At 43.5% G+C, this 20,000-nt stretch overlaps 1 protein-coding gene across 1 annotated transcript in view; it reads left to right on the plus strand.

Annotated features, from left to right (window-relative positions):
* Positions 1-20,000, plus strand: part of LOC143293547 (solute carrier family 22 member 4-like) — a 142,523-nt gene that overhangs the window by 114,996 nt on the left and 7,527 nt on the right. The window contains exons 6-8 of the mRNA XM_076604484.1: positions 6,272-6,406; positions 17,962-18,165; positions 18,851-18,923. Of these exons, the coding sequence (XP_076460599.1) occupies positions 6,272-6,406; positions 17,962-18,165; positions 18,851-18,923 (412 nt within the window). The remainder of the gene's footprint in view (positions 1-6,271; positions 6,407-17,961; positions 18,166-18,850; positions 18,924-20,000) is intronic.

Genomic DNA, 20,000 nt, shown 5'->3' on the forward strand with positions numbered 1-20,000 from the left:
TTGGCACATGACGAACACTCCCTCAAAATGTCAGGAAATTCCGTCAACAACCTATGTCGTCATGCTGCTGAGAAACACACTGAGGTAACAACGTGAACCCTTTGGCAGGATTGTGTTTATTTTATCGTATTAACACACACAAACAACCACACGAGATGCAACATGAGAATGAACATAAACAAAAGCAATCAAACTGAGCTTTGTTATATACACCGTTCTTTCGGCTACGCATCGTCTTCATGTTGGCAGAGTTAATTACACTCTTCGCCCGGTGTTCTTTTATCATATCCCTCCTATGTGAACATTTTCACAGACATGACAAGCAAAACTTTGTGATTCATGGCTTTCCGGGCAACCTGTTTGATCAGAAACAGCAGCAGCAGCAGAACAGCTCTTTCCTCTTCGTTTTTCTTTTCTTCTTTTACTGCTCTTCTTCTTCTCCTACTTCTCCTTGTTCTTCCACTTCTTGCGTGTCTTCTTCCCATTACACAACAAAATAATTGGATGGTCGTTTGTTTGTTTGTTTGTTTGTTTGTTTGTTGTTGTTTTCCTAACATCCAATCAATTGTATCAACAATCTTCCTGTTTCGGTTGCAAAGGCGATGCAGTTCACTAAGGCAATGTTAGACTTGCAGAGAAGTTGAAAGCTGAAAACTTTTGTGGTGGAGCGGACGTTTTGTGATTAGATGTTGTTGTTTTTGTCTGTATCAGAAACAGTGGGCGTGAGAGAGACAGACAGAGACGAGAAACAGAGATGGCCGAAAGAAGACGAATTACTCTTTGTCATAATTAAGACACGCAGGCAGACAGGGAGAGAGAGAAAGAGAGAGAGAAAGAGACAGACAGACGGACGGACAGACAGACAGACAGACACGCAGGCAGACACAGAGAAAGAAACACGCAGACAGACAGACAGACAGATGGAAACAGACACAAAGACAAACAGAAAGAGACGTGAGGAGAAATAACCCCTCTACAATTCATGGTGAACAGATGTGATAACATCCATATCACACATGCGCACGCACCAACTCTCTCTCTCTCTCTCATACACACACACACACGCACACGCACACACACACACACAGACCCGAAGACAGATACATAGTACAATGCAGCACAATCAATTCAATTCAATTCAGTACAATACAATATAACTGAAGTGAACACTAATTATTACACTTGACTAAGCAGAGTGCTCCCAAAGATAATGTTATCAGATACCCCTGTGAGTGAGAGCTGGCTTGGGGGGATTGTGGGTGGGGGGAATAACGTTATCACGAGGTAGATTTAATTAGCATCTCTCTCTCTTTCTCTCTCTCTCTTTCTCCCTCTGTCTGTCTGTCTGTGTCTGTCTGTCTGTCTGTCTGTCTGTCTCTCTGTCTGTCTCTCTCTCTCTCTCTCTCTCTCTCTCTCTCTCTCTCTCTCTCTCACTCATTCCCTCCCTCATGCTCACTCTGTCCTCTCCCTATCTCCACCTGGTGAAAATCTTCTATTAAGAGCAAGTAGAAAATATTATGAGCGGTTCATTTTTTTCTTCTTCAGACAAAATATCAATTCTATACAATTTGAATATAGGCTTAGTCAATCCAAACAAAGAGGAACGCTCAGAAACACTGACTTTTTGCTTTGTTCAGTTTGATAATGATATGTACTGACGGCCACAGAATGGTGTGACCATGTCCATGATCAGTGAAGGCTTCTCACCCGCTCTGCTCCCATATGTTTTGTTTACATCACTGGGGTTGCCCCCCTCCCTCCTTCACCCCCCCCCCCCCCCCACCACACACACACACCCTCCCTCCAAAGAGAAGAGGCGAGGTGAATATGAAGACTAATGACAGTTTGGCCACTGCCCCTCCACTTGTCCCCAACCCTCCGGTGCAAGGTCGTCAAAATCCCATCAGTCTGATTCATTGCCTCCCTTATAATCGATGTGGGTTCAGATAGTGTTGTAACTGAATGGCTGGCTCGCACTCTTCCTCTTCCTCTACCTCTGCTTCCTCTACCTTCTGCTCTTTCCTCCTCCTCCTCCTTCTCCTCTTCCCTTCCTCCTCCTACTCCTACTCCCCCCCCCCACCCCGCACTCCCCCACCACCTTTTCATTCTCATCTTTCTGTTCTTGCTCTTCTTCTTCTTCTCCTCCTCCCCCACCTCCTCCTCCTCCTCCTCCACCTCCTCCTCCTCCTCCTCCTTCTTCTTCTTCTTCTTCTTCTTCTTCTTCTTCTATAATTATGGGTATCATCTTTCCATTGCTCAACATGAGGCGAGAGGGGCATAATCAGTTGAATTGGCCATTCTCTCGGATTTTATTTCACCAGAGGATGAAAGAAGGAGTTTAAATTATTTTACATGAAAAAAAACAACAACCATATACTGCCGAGAGATTTGGTTGAAAAATCGATTTTTTTAAAACGCATTTTTGGAGCCGTTCATGGTGTGTCATGTCTGAAACTTCTCTTTGTGTAATCCAGCGAGAGGCCATGGAGTGGCAGATCACATGCAGCCTGCATAATTCAAATCATCTCTCGATTCTTTTTAACATTTCATGAAAACATACTGCTTTTTTTTTAAGTGATCCTTAACTTGTCGTGGACATTTCCCCCTGGCCTGTCTGTAACGTCTGATGCATGCTTACATCATTAAGAGATATATATCATCACCAATGTTCCAAGGACCCAACTCTCGCCTGTAATGCTGGCCATTATCAGGGGTTATCAACAGCCATGAATTTAGCATGCAATTGTCTGTGAGAGAAGAATATATTTAATAGCCCGGTGTGCGCGCGCTTGTGTGCATATATGTGTGTATAAGTGTGCATGTGAGTGAGTGAGTGAGTAAGTGAGTGAGTGAGAGACAGAGACAGAGAGAGAGAGAGAGAGAGTATGTGTGTGTGTGTGTGTGTGTGTGTGTGTGTGTGTGTGTGTGTGTGTGTGTGTGTGTGTGTGTGTGTGTGCAATCTACACTATTAGTACTGTATATGTAAAATATTCATCGGTATGGAATTGCAGATATTGCATTGATATGTACTTTTTTGCGCTAATTTTTATGTTTAATTACAGTATGTATAACGACAAGCCCGGAGCTACCTTTTTGATATTGGAGGACCCACAAGAAAAAAAAAGACTTTTCGTGAACACTGTATTTTCAAAATAACATGCCCAGATTGTCGAACATCACAGACGATTGAAAAAACAGCCACACGTATGAAACATTCCAGAAATTTATTTTCCATTTGCTTTTGAATTTAGTTTAGATATCTTTTGTATCAGTCGGATCATGCAGAGTTTGGGAATTCCAAATTCGAAGAAGAATGCGTGCAGTAGTGTGTAAGAAAAAAGAAAAGAAAAGAAGTTTCGTTGGGGAAATTTGTCAAATACTCGCTCCGACTTTCGAAAGGACAAGTGCGTCCAAAAACACTATACACACAAAGAGAGAGAGAGAGAGAGAGAGAGAGAGAGAGAGAGAGAGAGAGAGAGAGAGAGAGAGAGAGAGAGAGAGAGAGAGATCTTCGTAAACTAAACATTTCCATTTTCTGGGAAGGAAGTGGGTGTGGCGGGGTTGTGCTGGGAGAGAGACAGAGACAAAGACATGGAAAGAGGGAAAGATTCTGCACCGCTTGACCACAGCAATTTCTCAGAAAACTATGAATCCAAACTGATGGGATTTTGATAACACTGCCACTGGCTGAACGGCATTATTTGGTCTTGATTCACGTTTTCTGGTGAAGCGCCAGAAACTTGGACTTATTTCGGGAAAGAGCTTTTTTCTGGTTTTTATTTTATATAACTTTTTTGTTTGTTTGTTTGTTGTTGTTGTTTTTTACTCCACCCTGCGACCGTTATTTTTCATTGGAATATCTTTATTTTCAAAACATGAGTGCCATAACATGCATCGCTTCTTTTCAGAAAACAAATCTTATGGGGGATATTTTGGGGCAGAACTGAAATTAATTAGTTCATCCCTTGTCCCAAAACGATTCCAAAGGAGCGAAATGGGAATTTCAAAATGACTACCCATGGGATTATTTTGGGGCTGGATATTAATGATGATTGAGAATTGATATAGACCCTGAAGAACTGTCTGGAGTCGAGCAGCCCGATACCCACTTGTATTGATTGATCACGGGGAGTGCTTTAGGGACTATGTCTGGAGTGTCTGTCCTAAATTAACTCCACTCTGTTTTTTTATCGCCAGAAATATTCGTATTTATGCTTTCTAATTGTTTTGATAAAATGTTAATTGTAAGGGTGTGAAGTCATATCAGGGCAAGGAGGCTTTGAGCCAACTCCTCACGGGTGTCATATCACGCCTTTCCCAGAATGACTTCATGATGGGGGTTTTTGGGTGTGTTTTTTCTCAATTATTTTTTTTTTTTTTGTTGTTGTTGTTTTTTTACTTTATTTATTTATATTTTTATTATTAGTTATTATTATTTTTTAACTATTTATTTATTTATTTATCTTATTACTTTATATTTTTATTGATTTTTTTTCTCAAGGCCTCACTAAGCGCGTTGGGTTACGCTGCTGGTCAGGCATCTGCTTGGCATATGTGGTGTAGCGTATATGGATTTGACCGAATGCAATGACGCCTCCTTGAGCTACTGATACTGAAACCAAGGGTCTTCAGGAAAAGCTACCATCTTGTGCGATACTAGATGTAAACCTTCGGAATAATCTCTCTCTGTGTCTCTTTCTCTGTCCGTCTGTCTGTCTGTCTGTCTGTCTCTCTATCTGTCTCTCTGAATCTGTCTTTTTTCTCGCAAAATGTGTTCAGTTATCATATTTTAAAACTTTATTATTTGCACTCTTATTGTGAAACCCGCAACACATAAAAGACAGACATACAGACAGGTAGAGTGACAAACACATCAACAGACACTCAGATGGTGAAACGAAAGGTTTGTGTAGTGTGATAACATCAGTTCCCTCAACCAGCTCTAACGGTGTCTGATTACATTCTGAGAGTAATTAGTGTGTGTGTGTGTGTGTGTGTGTGTGTGTGTGTGTGTGTGTGTGTGTGTGTGTGTGTGTGTGTGTGTGTGTGTGTGTGTGTGTGTGTCTGTGTCTGTGTGTGTGTGTGTGTCTGTGTCTGTGTGATTTCATTGGTAGCGTGCTGTAAGGTAGCGTGCTGCTTGGTGAAGAGTAACTGGTGCTCATTGGTATTCGTTTGTCTGTGTGTGCATGTTTGAGTGAGTGTGTGTGAGTGTGTGTGTGTGTGTGTGTGTGTGTGTGTGTGTGTGTGTGTGTGTGTGTGTGTGTGTGTGTGTGTGTGTGTGTGTGTGTGTGTGTGTGTGTGTGTGTGTGTGTGTGATTTCATTGTAAGGTGGCGTGCTGCTTGGTGAGGGTAACTAGTGCTCATTGGTAGTCTTGTGTCTGTGAATGTGAGTATGTTTGAGTGAGTGAGTGAGTGTGTGTGCGTGCGCGCGCGCGCGTGCGTGTGTATGAGTGTGTGTGTGAATGAGTGTGAATGAGTGTGTTTGTGTTTGTATGTGTGTGTGTGTGTGTGTGTGTTTCTTTCTTTGTGTGTGTTTGGGGGGGGGAGTGGGGATGTGTGTATGTGTGTGTGTGTTTGTGTGCGGGGAGTGTGTGTGTGTATGTGTATGTGTGTGGACTGTGTCTGTATATCTGTGTGTCTGTTAGCGTGTGCAGTTTGATAACGTTATTTGCTTCAGCTAGTTCCGACTGTGTCTGATTACATTGTGAGAGGAGCGTGTGGCTGGATGAAGAGTAAATAGCGTTCATAGGTGGAGTGTGTGTGTGTGTGTGTGTGTGTGTGTGTGCGTGTGCGTGTGCGCGTGTGTGTGTGAGAGAGAGAACATGTGTTCGCGTGTGCACCAGCATATGTCGAGTGCACGTGCGCGTGTGTGTGTGAGTATGTTTTTGTGCGCGCGCGCGCGCGCGCGCGTGTGTGTGTGTATGTGGCTCTGTGTGTGCGTATGTGTGTGTGTGTGTGTGTGTGTGTGTGTGTGTGTGTGTGCTTTACAATAGGTAGCATGGAGAAAAGGGGGTGGTACTGCTCTAGAACTTTCGATTCTTACAATACAAATTAATATATTTAGAGAGAGAGTTTCACTTCTGTGTCATCATGTGCTGTTGTATGTTACTATGCACTATTGTCTATGTATTTGTTTAATGTTAGGCGCTTTGACCACATTATATAAGCACTATACATTATTGATATCATCATCATATCATCATCATCATCAGTATCATCGTCATCATCATTATCATACTTCTCTCACTATTCTGTCTATGTTACCTTGCAGCCTGGTGGGGTCTGCAGTGTACTTCTGTCTGCTGGCCAAAGTGAAGATGATGACGGGCAACGTGTACCTGGACAACTCCATACCTTTCGTCATAGACCTGCCCCTCGGCTGGTCCGCCGTCATCGTCAACAGATGGTGAGTCATCACAGTGGCAGCGACAATAACGATGGCAATGTACCGCTCTATTGTCCACCTTGATTATAGAAACTACTTGTTGTTGTTGTTTTTTGGTCTCCTCTGTTGCAGGTGTAACAGAATCAAGCTGAGATACAATGTCATCCGAAGAACGTAGTGGTGGTGCGGCTTGTTTGTTTTGTTTTTGTTGTTGTTGTTTTGCTGCCCCATCATCTGCACCGTTTCAGTGGCATTACTCCCACGCCGCTCATTTAGATTTCCCCATACACGGCCACACCCGGGTTCGTTCGTCACAGTTCCAGCGTCGGCAGTCCGCAGGGAACCATCGATGTTAGGTCACCAGAAGACCACTCACCAGAGGAGACCCTGCACTGCTGCTTAGTCACTTCGGTGGTGTTCAGCGGTGCCTGTTCTGATTCAACGTACTTAGGACACCACATACTAAGCCCCCTACTAACGACAATAATGGCTTAGTCGCGGAGCCAGACTGAGTGAGCAGACTGAGGCCACAGACTGCGGCTTGTTTTTATTAGGAATAAAGCTTCTTTAAAAAATAAAAATAAAAATAAAATTAAATTAAAAAAAACACCGAAAAAACAAATAGATAAAAAGGAATGTAGGTAGGTCTGTTTCATGTTTTGTCGTGAAGTTGCTGCAAAGAATGTGTCGGGCAGATGTCCAAAAAACCAAATTACACTTGGAATTTACTGATGACAATAACCTATCTTGAAGAATAAATTTGCTTGTTTTTCTTTTATTTTCCTACCTGAAGAAAACATATTTCTTAGTAACATTTATTTATCTGTTTCTCAGCACTTAAGACGTTTTATCTTACATTTTTTGGCGTGCTTGTCTGTGTGTTTAACTGTCTGGTTGGAGTTCAAAATCTGGGCACATTTCTTTTGACCTACCAGGTTGAGTAGAACTTTGCCTGCTGAAAGCATTTCAGCGTTATCACCTAAATGACGTTTAGCATCTTGCAGAGTTGTGTCCTTGGCAAAGGCACTTTACTCCAATTTCCTCACTCCACCCAGGTGTGGATGGGTACCTGACTTTGGGGTCGAGGGACGCTGGAGCCCTGCCTTCCTATGCCGAGCGCCTGACCCAGTAAATTTGAATGAATTCACTGCCCTTGTGGCCGTAAAATAAGTATGGGACATTTGACCTTTCATTCATCATTCATTCATCATCATTATGCCCATCGCTCCTGGTGGAGCATAGGCTATCGACGACCCCTCGCCATCGCATTCTGCTCTGGGCTGTTCTGGCCATTCCAGTCCAGTTGGTCCCTTGCTGCTTCAGCTCTGCTCTTTATCTTTATTTAAATCCGTCTCAGTCCTGTTTTTACCGATGAACGAAATGTTTTAAGTCTGTATAAGTGGAGTGATGGCATAGAGGTAACACGTCCGCCTAGGAAACGAGACAAATCTGAGCGCGCTGGTTCGATTCACGGTTCGGCCGCTGATATTTTCTCCCCCTCCACTAGACCTTGAGTGATGGTCTGGACGCTAGTCATTCGGATGAGACGATAAACCGAGGTCCCGTGTGCAGCATGCACTTAGCGCACGTAGAAGAACCCACGACAACAAAAGGGTTGTTCCTGGCAAAATTCTGTAGAAACATCCACTTCGATAGGAAAAACAAATAAAACTGCATGCAGGAAAAAAAAAAAAAGGTGGCGCTGTAGTGTAGCGACGCGCTCTCCCTGGGAAGAGCAGCCCGAATTTCACACAGAGAAAATCTGTTGTGATAAAAAGAAATACAAATACAAAACAAATATAGCCGCGAAAAATAACACTGATGTTCGCTGCTTGTTCTCTCTCTCTCTCTCTCTCTCTCTCTCGTTTTGTTTTGTTTCGTTGGTTTTGTTTCATGAGTTGATAGCATTCGCGCACTTCTAGTTTCATTACATTCTAAATCTCCCACTCGATACAGTCGTTCTGTGTGTCACTTCAAGTCTTCCAATCTCCTTTACCAGTGGATTCGCATGTATCGTCGTCCAAATTCGGCATTCTTTTGATATCCTAAAACAGTTCAAGACATTTTAAAGGTCAGATTTAGTCAGGTGGCTTCAAATGTTTTGATCCTGTTCCATTATTTGTCGGATTGCAGTTCACAATCAAATCCTCTGTTATAGGTACAACCACCCAAACAAACAGTTTTAAAAGAGGCAGGAGGAGCAAGAATATACTGGTATGTAAATAGAGTTTTGGCCTTTATCATTCTTTTTTTCAGCGCCTTTCAAACATTAAAAACAACCGTTCATTTCAGGATACAATCAACGTCAACACGAGTAGCAAGACTGTTCGCAGGAAGTGGTCCATCTCTACAGCGAATGAGCGGGATGTCCCTTCTTCTTCTTCTGATAAGTTTATTGTCTTTTCACTGCGTAGTGTTCTTGACGTGTACACATTCGTTCCTTCCAATACAGACATACACACTCACACAATGGGTGTGGAGAATGGGTGAGGGATTGGACGTAGGGGGGTGGGGGGGATAGGAGTGGGCGACATGTCCCTGCTGACTTAGAATTTACAGTGAGGTGTGTAGTCTCCCGGCTGGGTAGCTGTATTTGTGCACGTAATATTCCCCGCCTGGAGATAACGATGTTCTAGCTTCTTTTTGGCACTCGCTGAAGCTGAAACGGCTTCAAAGATTGCAGGCTTGAGTTAAAAGAGTCTGCTGTCGTCAGTTTCGGTTTATCAGTCAGTATTGCATGTCTGTGGAAGGGGTGGTGGGAAGGAAGGGGTAATGGCTGTGAGCGCGCGCGCGCATGTGTGGGGGGTGGGGGTGGAAAGGGGTGAGTGTGTGTTATAGTGTGGTGTGTTTAGATGCTTTGTGGTGTTGGTGGTGTGAGTGTTGTGATTTGGGTGTTTGTCTCTGTCAGAGTTTACAATCACCAGCAGTTTGAAATAAGACCACTCGAGTTAATTGTATCAAAGCCAAGGTTATTTCACGTTCTTGTCCTAAAATCCTGACAGTGAAAGTAAAACAATGGGGACCATGTCTTGCACACATTGCAGTGGTCAGGTGGTACAATACCCGGATAAAACTGTGTTGTCAACTGTGAGATCAACTTGTACCATAAAAAAAAGATAATGTGGTTGGTGTTTAATTCACTTACTTTCTTATTTTAACTGAAAACGTCTGAAATTCCCAAGATTCAAATGCGCTAACTCTGTCTGTTTCTCTCTCTGTTTCTCGATATAGATACATAGAGTGAGAGAGAGAGAGAGAGAGAGAGAGAGAGAGAGAGAGAGAGAGAGAGAACGAACGAACGAACGAATGTTTTATTCACATAAGGCCAGAGCCCCCTTACTGAAGGGGGAATCAGAGAGAGAGAGAGAGAGAGAGAGAGAGAGAACAACTTCTGTCGTTCCGTCCCTCTCTTTCCCTCCCTGTCTCTCCTTTCCTGTCCCTCCCTCTCTCTCTTCCACCCTCTCCTTCCTTCTTCTATCTCGCCCCGCCTTCTCTCTCTCCCCCTCCCTCCCTCCCTCCCTCCCTCTCCTTATACCTCATTAGACTATGGTTCACACAGGTCAAATATAAGGTTTAGAGGGCGTCTTGGAAGACATTCCTTGGGATAAAAGCGCGTGTTTCCTTTCACCAGTTCTGATAGGCTCTGACCCGAGTTCCACGGTTATTTTCTGATGGGGAGGGGAGGGGTGGGGGGGGGGTCGGCATGGAAATGTCTCTTCGGTCACCTCTCGTTCCTCTTCTCTTCCTGTTCATTTTCTCTTCCGTTCTTCTACCTTTCCACTCCCTTTCCTCTTCCTTTCCACTCCCTTTCCTCTTACTTTCCACCCATCCTCTCCCTTTCCACTATCTTTCCTCTACCTTTCCACTTCCTTTCCACTCCCTTTCCTCTTCCTTTCCGCTCCATTTCCTCTTACTTTCCACTTTCTTTCCACTCCCTTCCTCTCCCTTTCCACTCCCTTTCCACTCCCTTTCCACTCCTTTTCCTCTCCCTTCCAGCTCCCTTTCCACTCCTTTCCCCTTTCCACTCCCTTTCCTCTTACTTTCCACTCCCTTTCCTCTACCCTTTCTATTCGTTTCCTCTCCTTCTCCACTCCCTTTCTATTCTCTTTCCTCCCCTATACCTCTTCTTTCACACCCCTTCCCTCTCCCTTTCCTGTACTTTTCCTCTCCCTTTTCTCCTTCCTTTCCTCTCCCTTTCCTCTAGCTTTCCGTCGACATTCTTTGGTGGTTACAATTGCAAGGACGGAACAGAAAGAGTGACAAGAACAGAGAGTGATACAGATACACAGACAGACAGACAGAGAGAGAGAGAAGCAGAAGAAGAGAAAGCGTGAAAAGCATGGGGGGGGAAAGAAGAGAGATGGAGACCGACAGACATTCAAGAGAGATAAAAGATGCTGGCAATCTCCCCAGGCCTTCATGCACACTATGCACAGACAGCACAACACAGCACAGCACAGCACAGCACAGCACAGCACAGCACAGCACAGCAATGCCCACAGCACCAGTACAGCGGCAGGGGGAGAGTACACTGGGAGGAAAGAAACTAGGGGACTTAGTAGTAGTAGTAACTGGATACACTCACTGGTGCCACGGGTCTGCTCTAACCTGTGCTGTGTGATCGAACAGGACCACTGAATGATTCAGACACTCAAGTAACTGCTCATAAGATACGTGTGTGTGTGTGTGTGTGTGTGTGTGTGTGTGTGTGTGTGTGTGTGTGTGTGTGTGTGTGTGTGTGTGTGTGTGTGTGTGTGTGTGTGTGTGTCTGTCTGTCTGTCTGTCTGTCTGTCTGTCTCTCTATGTCTCTGTCTCTTCCTTTGTGTCTCTGTCTCTCTCTGCCTCTCTGTCTCTATCTCTGTCTCTCTCTCTCTCACTCAGAACTCTGAGTTCTGAGTTCTTTCTCTGTCCCTGACTGTCTGTCTGTCTGTCCGTCTGTCGGTCTGTGTGTGTGTGTGTGTGTGTGTGTGTGTGTGTGTGTGTGTGTGTGTGTGTGTGTCGTTACGTGTGTGTGTGTGTGTGTGTGTGTGTGTGTGTGTGTGTGTGTGTGTGTGTGTCGTTACGTGTGTGTGCGTGAGTGAGTCCGTGTCTCCTTTCTTGGTTATATACGTTTCCTTATATCCATGCTCAGCTGCAAAAAAAACTGAGCAACTCACATTACGTATATTGTCAGTATGTATACCTCAGCATTATATTCGTGTGTGTACCATGCGCGTGAGCGTGAGGGTATATGTGCAATGAAATGCCCGAACATGACTAGATATATGTTTACAATGAACGATGGTCGTCGCTTCGACAGTCAGGAAGAACCATTGTATTTGCCACGTCTATTTTATGTAAAAATAGGGGGAGCGATGATACGTCTACCGTTCTTATCACATTGTCAGACTATGATTGAAAGTGGCTTGTAAAACTGGTTGCCTCCGAATAGCAAAGTAACAAGTCATTATTATTGTTCCTATGACAACTTTCGTCTTTATCGTCGTGGCTTAAACAATCCAAGACATTCAGAATGCCGGAAAAACCTGCAAGTACGTAATCCAACGCAGGGAGAAAACATATCGTTTTCCACATGTTTCCCTGCATGAGTCTTGGTGAGAGATTGTGTGTAAAACAAGAAAAACAAGTCATTACACAGCATGTGGTGGTTTGTTTACCACAAGTTATTACACAGCATGTGGTGGTTTGTTTATCACAAGTTATTACACAGCATGTGGTGGTTTGTTTACCACAAGTTATTACACAACATGTGGTGGTTTGTTTACCACAAGTTATTACACAGCATGTGGTGGTTTGTTTATCACAAGTTATTACACAGCATGTGGTGGTTTGTTTATCACAAGTCATTACACAGCATGTGGTGGTTTGTTTACCACAAGTTATTACACAGGGTGTGGGGGTATGTTTACCACAAGTTATTACACAGCGTGTGGGGGTATGTTTACCACAAGTCATTACACAGCATGTGGTGGTTTGTTTACCATAAGTTATTACACAGCATGTGGGGGAGATACCTTTATCATCGTCATAATGGTGCAAAGGGAGTTACGATGCTGAACAATAATCACCCGAACCTTTCACAATCTCTTTGAGACTAATGAGACATATCTATTCGATGTCTCCCGCGCAGGAGTGAATGAAAAACCCCAAAACAAATAAAAATGCCAAGCAGTTTAGAATAATCAGTTCATGAAGGAGTCATCGCCCTGAGAACACCGTACCAGCTTGCCATTTAAACTTCTCCAATCTCAGCAGCAGCCGTTTGCACTGTGGGTATCGAGAGAGTAAATCTAATGGTGTGAATCCTGATTCTGTTGTAAACATAAAACAGCAGTCCTAGAATCATAAACCCATAAATGTCTGACAAAGAATGAATACAGATATTAGATCTGCGAATGCTCCTCTAGTAATGGTTAATTCTGTCATTTATATGTTCTAAGAAGAACAGTTACGTACATATATCTATATCTATATATGCCAACATTGCAAACAACCTGCAAATTACGAGTATAACAAATATTTTATGAATTATCTCACACAGCTTTCAAAAAGCAGAAAAAATGGTTTTGCACACCAAATGGTTTCAATAGCACTTTTATCCCCTTCCACCTTTTTACTCTCCGCAAAACATTCGACTGTCTCCAAGCCCGTTGGATGCTAAAGGGTCTTTCTGTTCAATGAATAAACACTGAGCATCCCAGCCACCTGGGAATTTTACCCTAAAAAATTAAACAAACGCACAGAAGACAAGACCACTTCATTTGCTGTGTTGATAATCTGCTACTACTACTACTTCTTCTTCCTCTCTCTTAAATAATTTTTATGTAAAGAGTCAATGGGGCGCCTGCACTGAAAACTGTTCATCTGACTACTCCAAGTCTGCCGGTTGTATGTCAAAAGCCTCGGTCTCTGTAAATGGTTTTCCAGTCTATTCTGCAATGTTTTCAGTCCATAGTTCCTTCTGTCTTCCCGTCTCTCTGCCCCCCTCATCAGTGCCCAGGAGGATTATATTAGCTAGGCCTTTTGATCTTGTTACATGACACGCATCAATCTTTTCTTTCCTCAACTGATGTCAGGAGATATCTTGATCCCATCTGTCTTAAATCAATCCTCTCCTTCCTTCGGTCTCTCCACAGCGATAGCGTCTTCCTCAGTGAATAAAGCACACCCTTCAGACCATGACAGAGTTCAACTGTAGCCTCTGACAGCTGAGACGATTGCAGGAAGGGGTTGGCAGTTTTGTGAGCCGTTCTGTCGTTGGTCGAGTTTCGTGCCCGGTGATTTCATTGGCCTTCTGTGTGATAACACGGATAAGCACAGGGCGAGGACTTATACTTAACCACCCAGCCACCTATGAAGGCACCCATGCACATGCACCCTCCCCTACGCCCCCCCCCCCCCCCCCCCCCCCCCCCCGCCCCCCCTCTCCCCCTATACCCTACCCCCTCAACACACACACACAGATAAATGCAAAATTCTACGGGCTGGTATTATGCCCGTGCGCTCTCTCTCTCTCTCTCTCTCTCTCTCTCTCTCTCTCTGTGTAATCAAAGAGTACAATTCTCGCACCAAGACAAAAGCATAAAAAATTCCACTTGTCCTCACTTTGAACGTCGATGACAACTCCATTAAACAAGTCCACGAGCACCGTGTCTTGGGAATCATAATAGATGATGAACTGAAATGGCAATCACACATTAATTCTGTCTGCAAAAGGTTGGTCCAGAGTCTTTTTTACTTAACCAGCTCAAGCCTTACATAGACCGTGATGCTCGCAAATGTTTTTCCACTCTCACTGTCTTTCTCACATTAATTACGCATCTGTAGTCTGGAGCTGTGCTGCAGATGTTCATCTTAAGAAGCTAAACTCCCTTCACAAGAGAGCAGCCAAAACAATTTTACCAGATCCTTCATTGTCAACTTTTGAAAAACAAGCCAGATTAAACATCCTTCCCTTGCAAAAACAGTTAGTATTCAACAAGACGTTACTTGTGTACAACGTGCACGATAGCTTGGCACCACAACATCTACATTTGCTTACCCGAGCCTCATGCCGCTCCGGCTCGAACAAGTACATTTTACCACGCACCCACACTGATATGTTCAAAACAAGTTTTGCATTTTCAGGTGCATCCCTATGGAACTCACTCCCTGTTCACAGACAAAAGGGCAGTTCTCTACCTACTTTCAAATCAAACCTCCATAAATATCTTCAATCCTTCCAAAAATAAATGACTCAGATTTAGGGGCGACTGTTAGCAGTAACAATGAGGGTATTTATACTTATTGGATCCGTTGTTATTGTTTCTCCTTGTTCTTGTTTTGCTCTTGTTCTCATTCTGTCCTATTTTCTTTACATTCACTTTGTTTTGTTTGCTTGTTTGCATTTCTTTCATTTTCTTCTAATTTGTGTGCATGCATGAATATATTCATTTCATTCCATCATTGTGGTGACAATAGCTGTTGTATAAGTGATATTGGTCATGGTAGTAGTAATTTTAGTATTAATTACAACTCTCTATGTGGATTTGATAACAACAATGTGGCTTTAGTCATCCGGCTTTAGTCATCCGGATACTGATGACATATTTCTCTCTCTCTCTCTCTCTCTCTCTCTCTCTCTCTCTCTCTCTCTCTCTCTATCTATCTATCTATCTATATATCTATCTATCTGTCTCTCTCTCTCTCTCTCTCTCTCTCTCTATCTATCTATCTATCTATCTATCTATATATATATATATATATATATATATATCTTATCCATCTGTCAATCTCTGTGTGTGTGTGTGTGTGTGTGTGTGTGTGTGTGTGTGTGTGTGTGTGTGTGTGTGTGTGTTCTTTATCATATTCCTTCTGGAGGACTTCTTTCTGTTGTGTTTTTTTCTTCTCGCTTTCTCCCCTTTCAGTTAAATATGTATGTGTTACTGCAGCTGATGTTGATTAGCAAGGACAGATTGGAAGAATGGGCCATGCCTAAAATCTTAATCCTTGAATGAAAAACGTTTTGAGTTCTGGGTTCTGATTTCTCTCTCTCACACACAACACAACACACACACACACACACACACACACACACACACACACACACACACACACACACACAGAGAAGCCTTAACCTGAATTAAATTTCAGATGTGCGGTTACCTTAAGTGCACTTTTTTTCAATAAAACTTCCATATTTCAGATTCTTACATTCAACACTTTACAAGGGATCGAGATTTGGAACGATGCCGAAGATGGCAAAAATCATAAAGTCGCTGTGCAACGGTTTAAGGCCGCGTCAGTCAAGTAATAGGGTGGCAGAATGATACTAATACTTTTTAATTGCGACGAGAGCAACAGCCGTGTGGTTACAGCGTCGGAGTGTCAATCTGAGTGTACCGGGTTCGAACCCCGGTAACGGCGCCTGGTGGGTAAAAGGTGGAGATTTTACCGATCTCCCAGGTCAACAGATGTGCAGACCTGCAAGTGCCTGAACCCCATTCGTGTTTATACGCATGTTTAAGATCCCGTAATCCATGTCAGCTTTCGGTGGGTTATGGAAACAAGAACATACCCAGTGCCGTGCACACCCTCACCTTCGAAAACGGAGTATGGCTGCCAACATGGCGGGGTCAAAACGGTCATTCACTTAACTCTCTCCATACGAACGGCGAAAGAGACGACGTTAACAGCGTTTCACCCCAATTACCATCATCAAAATATTGCAAGCGGAAGGCTCTTATACTGAAGACGTGAATGTTGACAAAGAATACCACAATTCTGACGACGGAAGCTAAAGGTTGGGTCATTCAGACACCCACTGGACATCCGAGGGGTCTGTGTAGAGGAGAAGAGAGGACTGGCCGTACTGAGTGAGTTAAAAGTCCACTCGAGCATACGAGTGAACATGGGAGTCGCGAGAACGAGGAAAAAGAAAAGCACGGGGAATGGGAACATCAGTTGTACAAGCACGCACTGTGTTGCAGTGGAAGGGAACTGTGTCTGTTGGGAGGTGAAAATGACTTGTTATGGCTGTGGTTCATGCCGTCATTTATTTCACGTTTCAGTCTAGAACGGCGCCAGTTGATGATGCTGTCTTTGTTTCACGTTTCAGTCTTGAACGACGCTAGTTAATGATGCTGTCTTTGCTTCACGTTTCAGTCTAGAACGGCGCTATTTGATGATGCTGTCTTTGTTTCACGTTTCAGTCTAGAACGGCGCTATTTGATGATGCTGTCTTTGTTTCACGTTTCAGTCTAGAACGGCGCTAGTTGAGGATGTAGTCTTTGTTTCACGTTTCAGTCTAGAACGGCGCTAGTTGATGATGCTGTCTTTCTTTCACGTTTCAGTCTAGAACGACACTAGTTGATGATGCTGTCTTTGTTTCACGTTTCAGTCTAGAACGGCGCTAGTTGATGATGCTGTCTTTGTTTCACGTTTCAGTTTGAACGGCGCTAGTTGATGATGCAGTTTTGATATCACGTTTCAGTCTAGAACGGCGCTATTTGATGATGCTGTCTTTGTTTCACGTTTCAGTCTAGAACAGCGCTAGTTGATGATGCTGTCTTTGTTTCACGTTTCAGTCTTGAACGGCGCTATTTGATGATGCTGTCTTTGTTTCAGTCTAGAACGGCGCTAGTTGAGGATGCAGTCTTTGTTTCACGTTTCAGTCAAGGACTGCGCTAGTTGAGCATGCAGTCTTTGTTTCACGTTTCAGTCAAGGACTGCGCTAGTTGATGCTTAACAAATAGTAAAGAGTGGTAACTCTCTCCGTTCACAAGGTACACAACTTTAAGTCAACGCTGCTTATGCTGCCGACTCCGCCATTTCTCGGGTAAATAACAGGTACATTGGAACAAACCCAGACACTTCCTTTGAGTAATGCAAGTTGATACTGTTGTTTTGTTTCACGTCTCAGTCCACGACAGCGCTTGTTGATGATGATGGTGTCGTAGGTTTCACATTTCAGTTTGGAACGGCGTAAATTAATGTTGATGATGTTGAATGTGATGATGATGATGATGATGATGATGATATGGATACTTTTATAGCACCTAACCTCGGTCGGAAACCAAGCTCAAAGTTGTGTACCTTGTGAATGGTGAGAGTTACCACTCTTTACTATTTGTTAATCATTTCATCTCCTGGCCTCATTGTTAATTTCCAGTTGAAAAACCACCGAGACAACCATGCGTTTGCTCTATATTGTTCATGTGTTCTGTGTGGCTTGTTCAGGATTAAAGAGGCTATGCCAGTCTTTAATAAAAGCTAATTTGTGTTTGCACATTTCTTCTGTCTTTGCTGCTGTGTGCACATGTCAAATAAGGACAGATCCGGCGCTTCCTTTTTGAGGAAGTGTCTGGGTTTGTTCTAATGTATCTTTTATTTACCTGTGTGCTTGCTGAATCGGTAGTGTAAGCAACACTGACTGAAGTTGTGTACCTTGTGAATGGAGAGAGTTACCACTCTTTATTATTAATTTTGTTCATCATTTTATCTCTTGGTCTCATTATTCAAAGCGTTTTACAAACACAGGGTCATCTGCACAACAGGCTTCCTACCCTGATGATGCTGTCGTATGTTTCACGTTTCAGTCTAGGACGGCGCTGGTGCCTGTTCCTGTACGCGGTAGCGTCAGGCCTGGCCTTGCTGTCAGTGCTGGTCCTCCACATGACGGGCAACCTGTCCCACATGCCCTCCATGCTCATGGGCATGGCTGTCTTCGGCAAGATCGGCGTCACGGCTTCTCTGGGGCTCGTCTTCGTCATCGCTGTGGAGATGTACCCGACGGTGGTCAGGTGGGTGGCGTGTGCTATGGGTATGAACAGGGGTGGCGAAAGTGGTAGTTGGTAGGTGGCGGGTGGAGATATACCCCGAATATGGTGGGTGGTGGAAGGTGTTGGATGGAGATGTACCCCGAATATGATGGATGGTAGGACGTGTTGGGTGGAGATGTACCCTTAATACGATGGGAGTTGGGAGGTGTCGGGTGGAGATGTACCCCGAATGTGGTGGGAGGAGTTTGGTGGAGATGTACCCCGAATACGGTGGGTGGTGGGACGTGTTGAGTGGAGAAGTACACGACAATGGGTGGGTGTCATACGGATGGTGTATGGTGGAGGAGGGGGTTGGGGCTGTGGAAGCGTGTCATTGGTAGAGATGAGGGTTTTGCTGTTGTTGATTTTTTGGCTCTGTGCAAGATTCAGCGCTGTGTAAATACTTCTTCTTCTGCTGCTGCTGTTGCTGCTGGTGATGATGACGATGATGCGCATGTGACATGACGTGTGTAAACATTGGAGGTTGTGACAGTGATGCTGTGACTGTTGACATTGTGTGTGTGTGTGTGTGTGTGTGTGTGTGTGTGTGCGCGCGCGCGCGCGCGCGCATGCAGAAGATGAAATATGCACATTAAACCACTGGTGGCTGCGACAGTATTGCCGTGATAGTTGACATGACACGTATGACCACTGGTGATTGTGACAGATGCATGGGGGTGGCAGTGGGGGTTATTGCTGTGACAGGCGGTTCCTTGCTGGCCGATGCCTTCATGTTTCTTGTGAGTATAACCCAATGTTTATACTTGTCTTATTTACATGATAACATAACACTAACGTGTGTGTGTGTGTTTGCGTGCGTGCGTACGTGCGTACGTGTGTGTGTGTGTGTGTGTTTTGCGTTGTGATCACGTGGATTGTTTTAACATGCTTACTGTAATGTTGAGATGGCTGTGTGCGGTGCACGCGAGGGAGTGTGAAAGGGTGTGTGTGTGTGGGGGGGGGTCGGTTATATAATAGAAAAACCGCACTTCCGACTATGATTTTAATGTAATGTTGCTTCTTTTTATTAAGTTTTACACATTTGATGTACTTGTGCATTACTGTATTTTTAATGAAAGGCACAATGATTATATTGTACTTTAGTAGTAGAAGTATTATTATTATTATTATTATTGTTATTATTATTATTATTATTATTATCAATAGTAGTAGTAGCAGTATAACGTTCATTGCTTCACTGTAGATATCACAATTACTCGACACTCAAATGCACTAAGTGTGTACTTAACTTCCTTTTTTTCTTTCTTTTTTTTTTCTTTTTTTGAAAGTCGATCTTCGTAATGATCCACAAAAACCTGATAAGGCTATAATCTTTATCAAAGTCAGTTTGAGGAGTGCTGTATATCTTGCAACAGGAAACAAATCATCATGCCATCAAGTGACAAGTATTTTAACATATTTGCGAAAGAATGTATATAGACCATGAGGCCAATCAAAAAACAGTTAAAACACCTGTTTAACAGCAACTACTGCCGCTGTTGACACCACTTCTGCTACTTCCACTACTATGATGATGACGATTAACACTGCTAATACTACTACTACTACTGCTGCTACTACTGCTTTTGCTGTTGCAACTATTACCACTACTACTGCTACTACTACTACTACTACTACTACAGCCTACTACCACTACTACTGCTACTACTACTCGTACAGCTCATATAAATATAGATAGCGGCACTAAAAGGAGAGTTCACACAATTAGAAAATGAAAGAAGCCGGAAAAAAAGATACTGTATAGTAAATTTGACACTTTAAGGCCGAGAAGGTGGAAGTTTCAGTTTCAAGCAGAT

This window comes from Babylonia areolata, chromosome 1, assembly GCF_041734735.1.
Source record: "Babylonia areolata isolate BAREFJ2019XMU chromosome 1, ASM4173473v1, whole genome shotgun sequence".
Classification (NCBI taxonomy): Eukaryota; Metazoa; Mollusca; class Gastropoda; order Neogastropoda; family Buccinidae; genus Babylonia; species Babylonia areolata.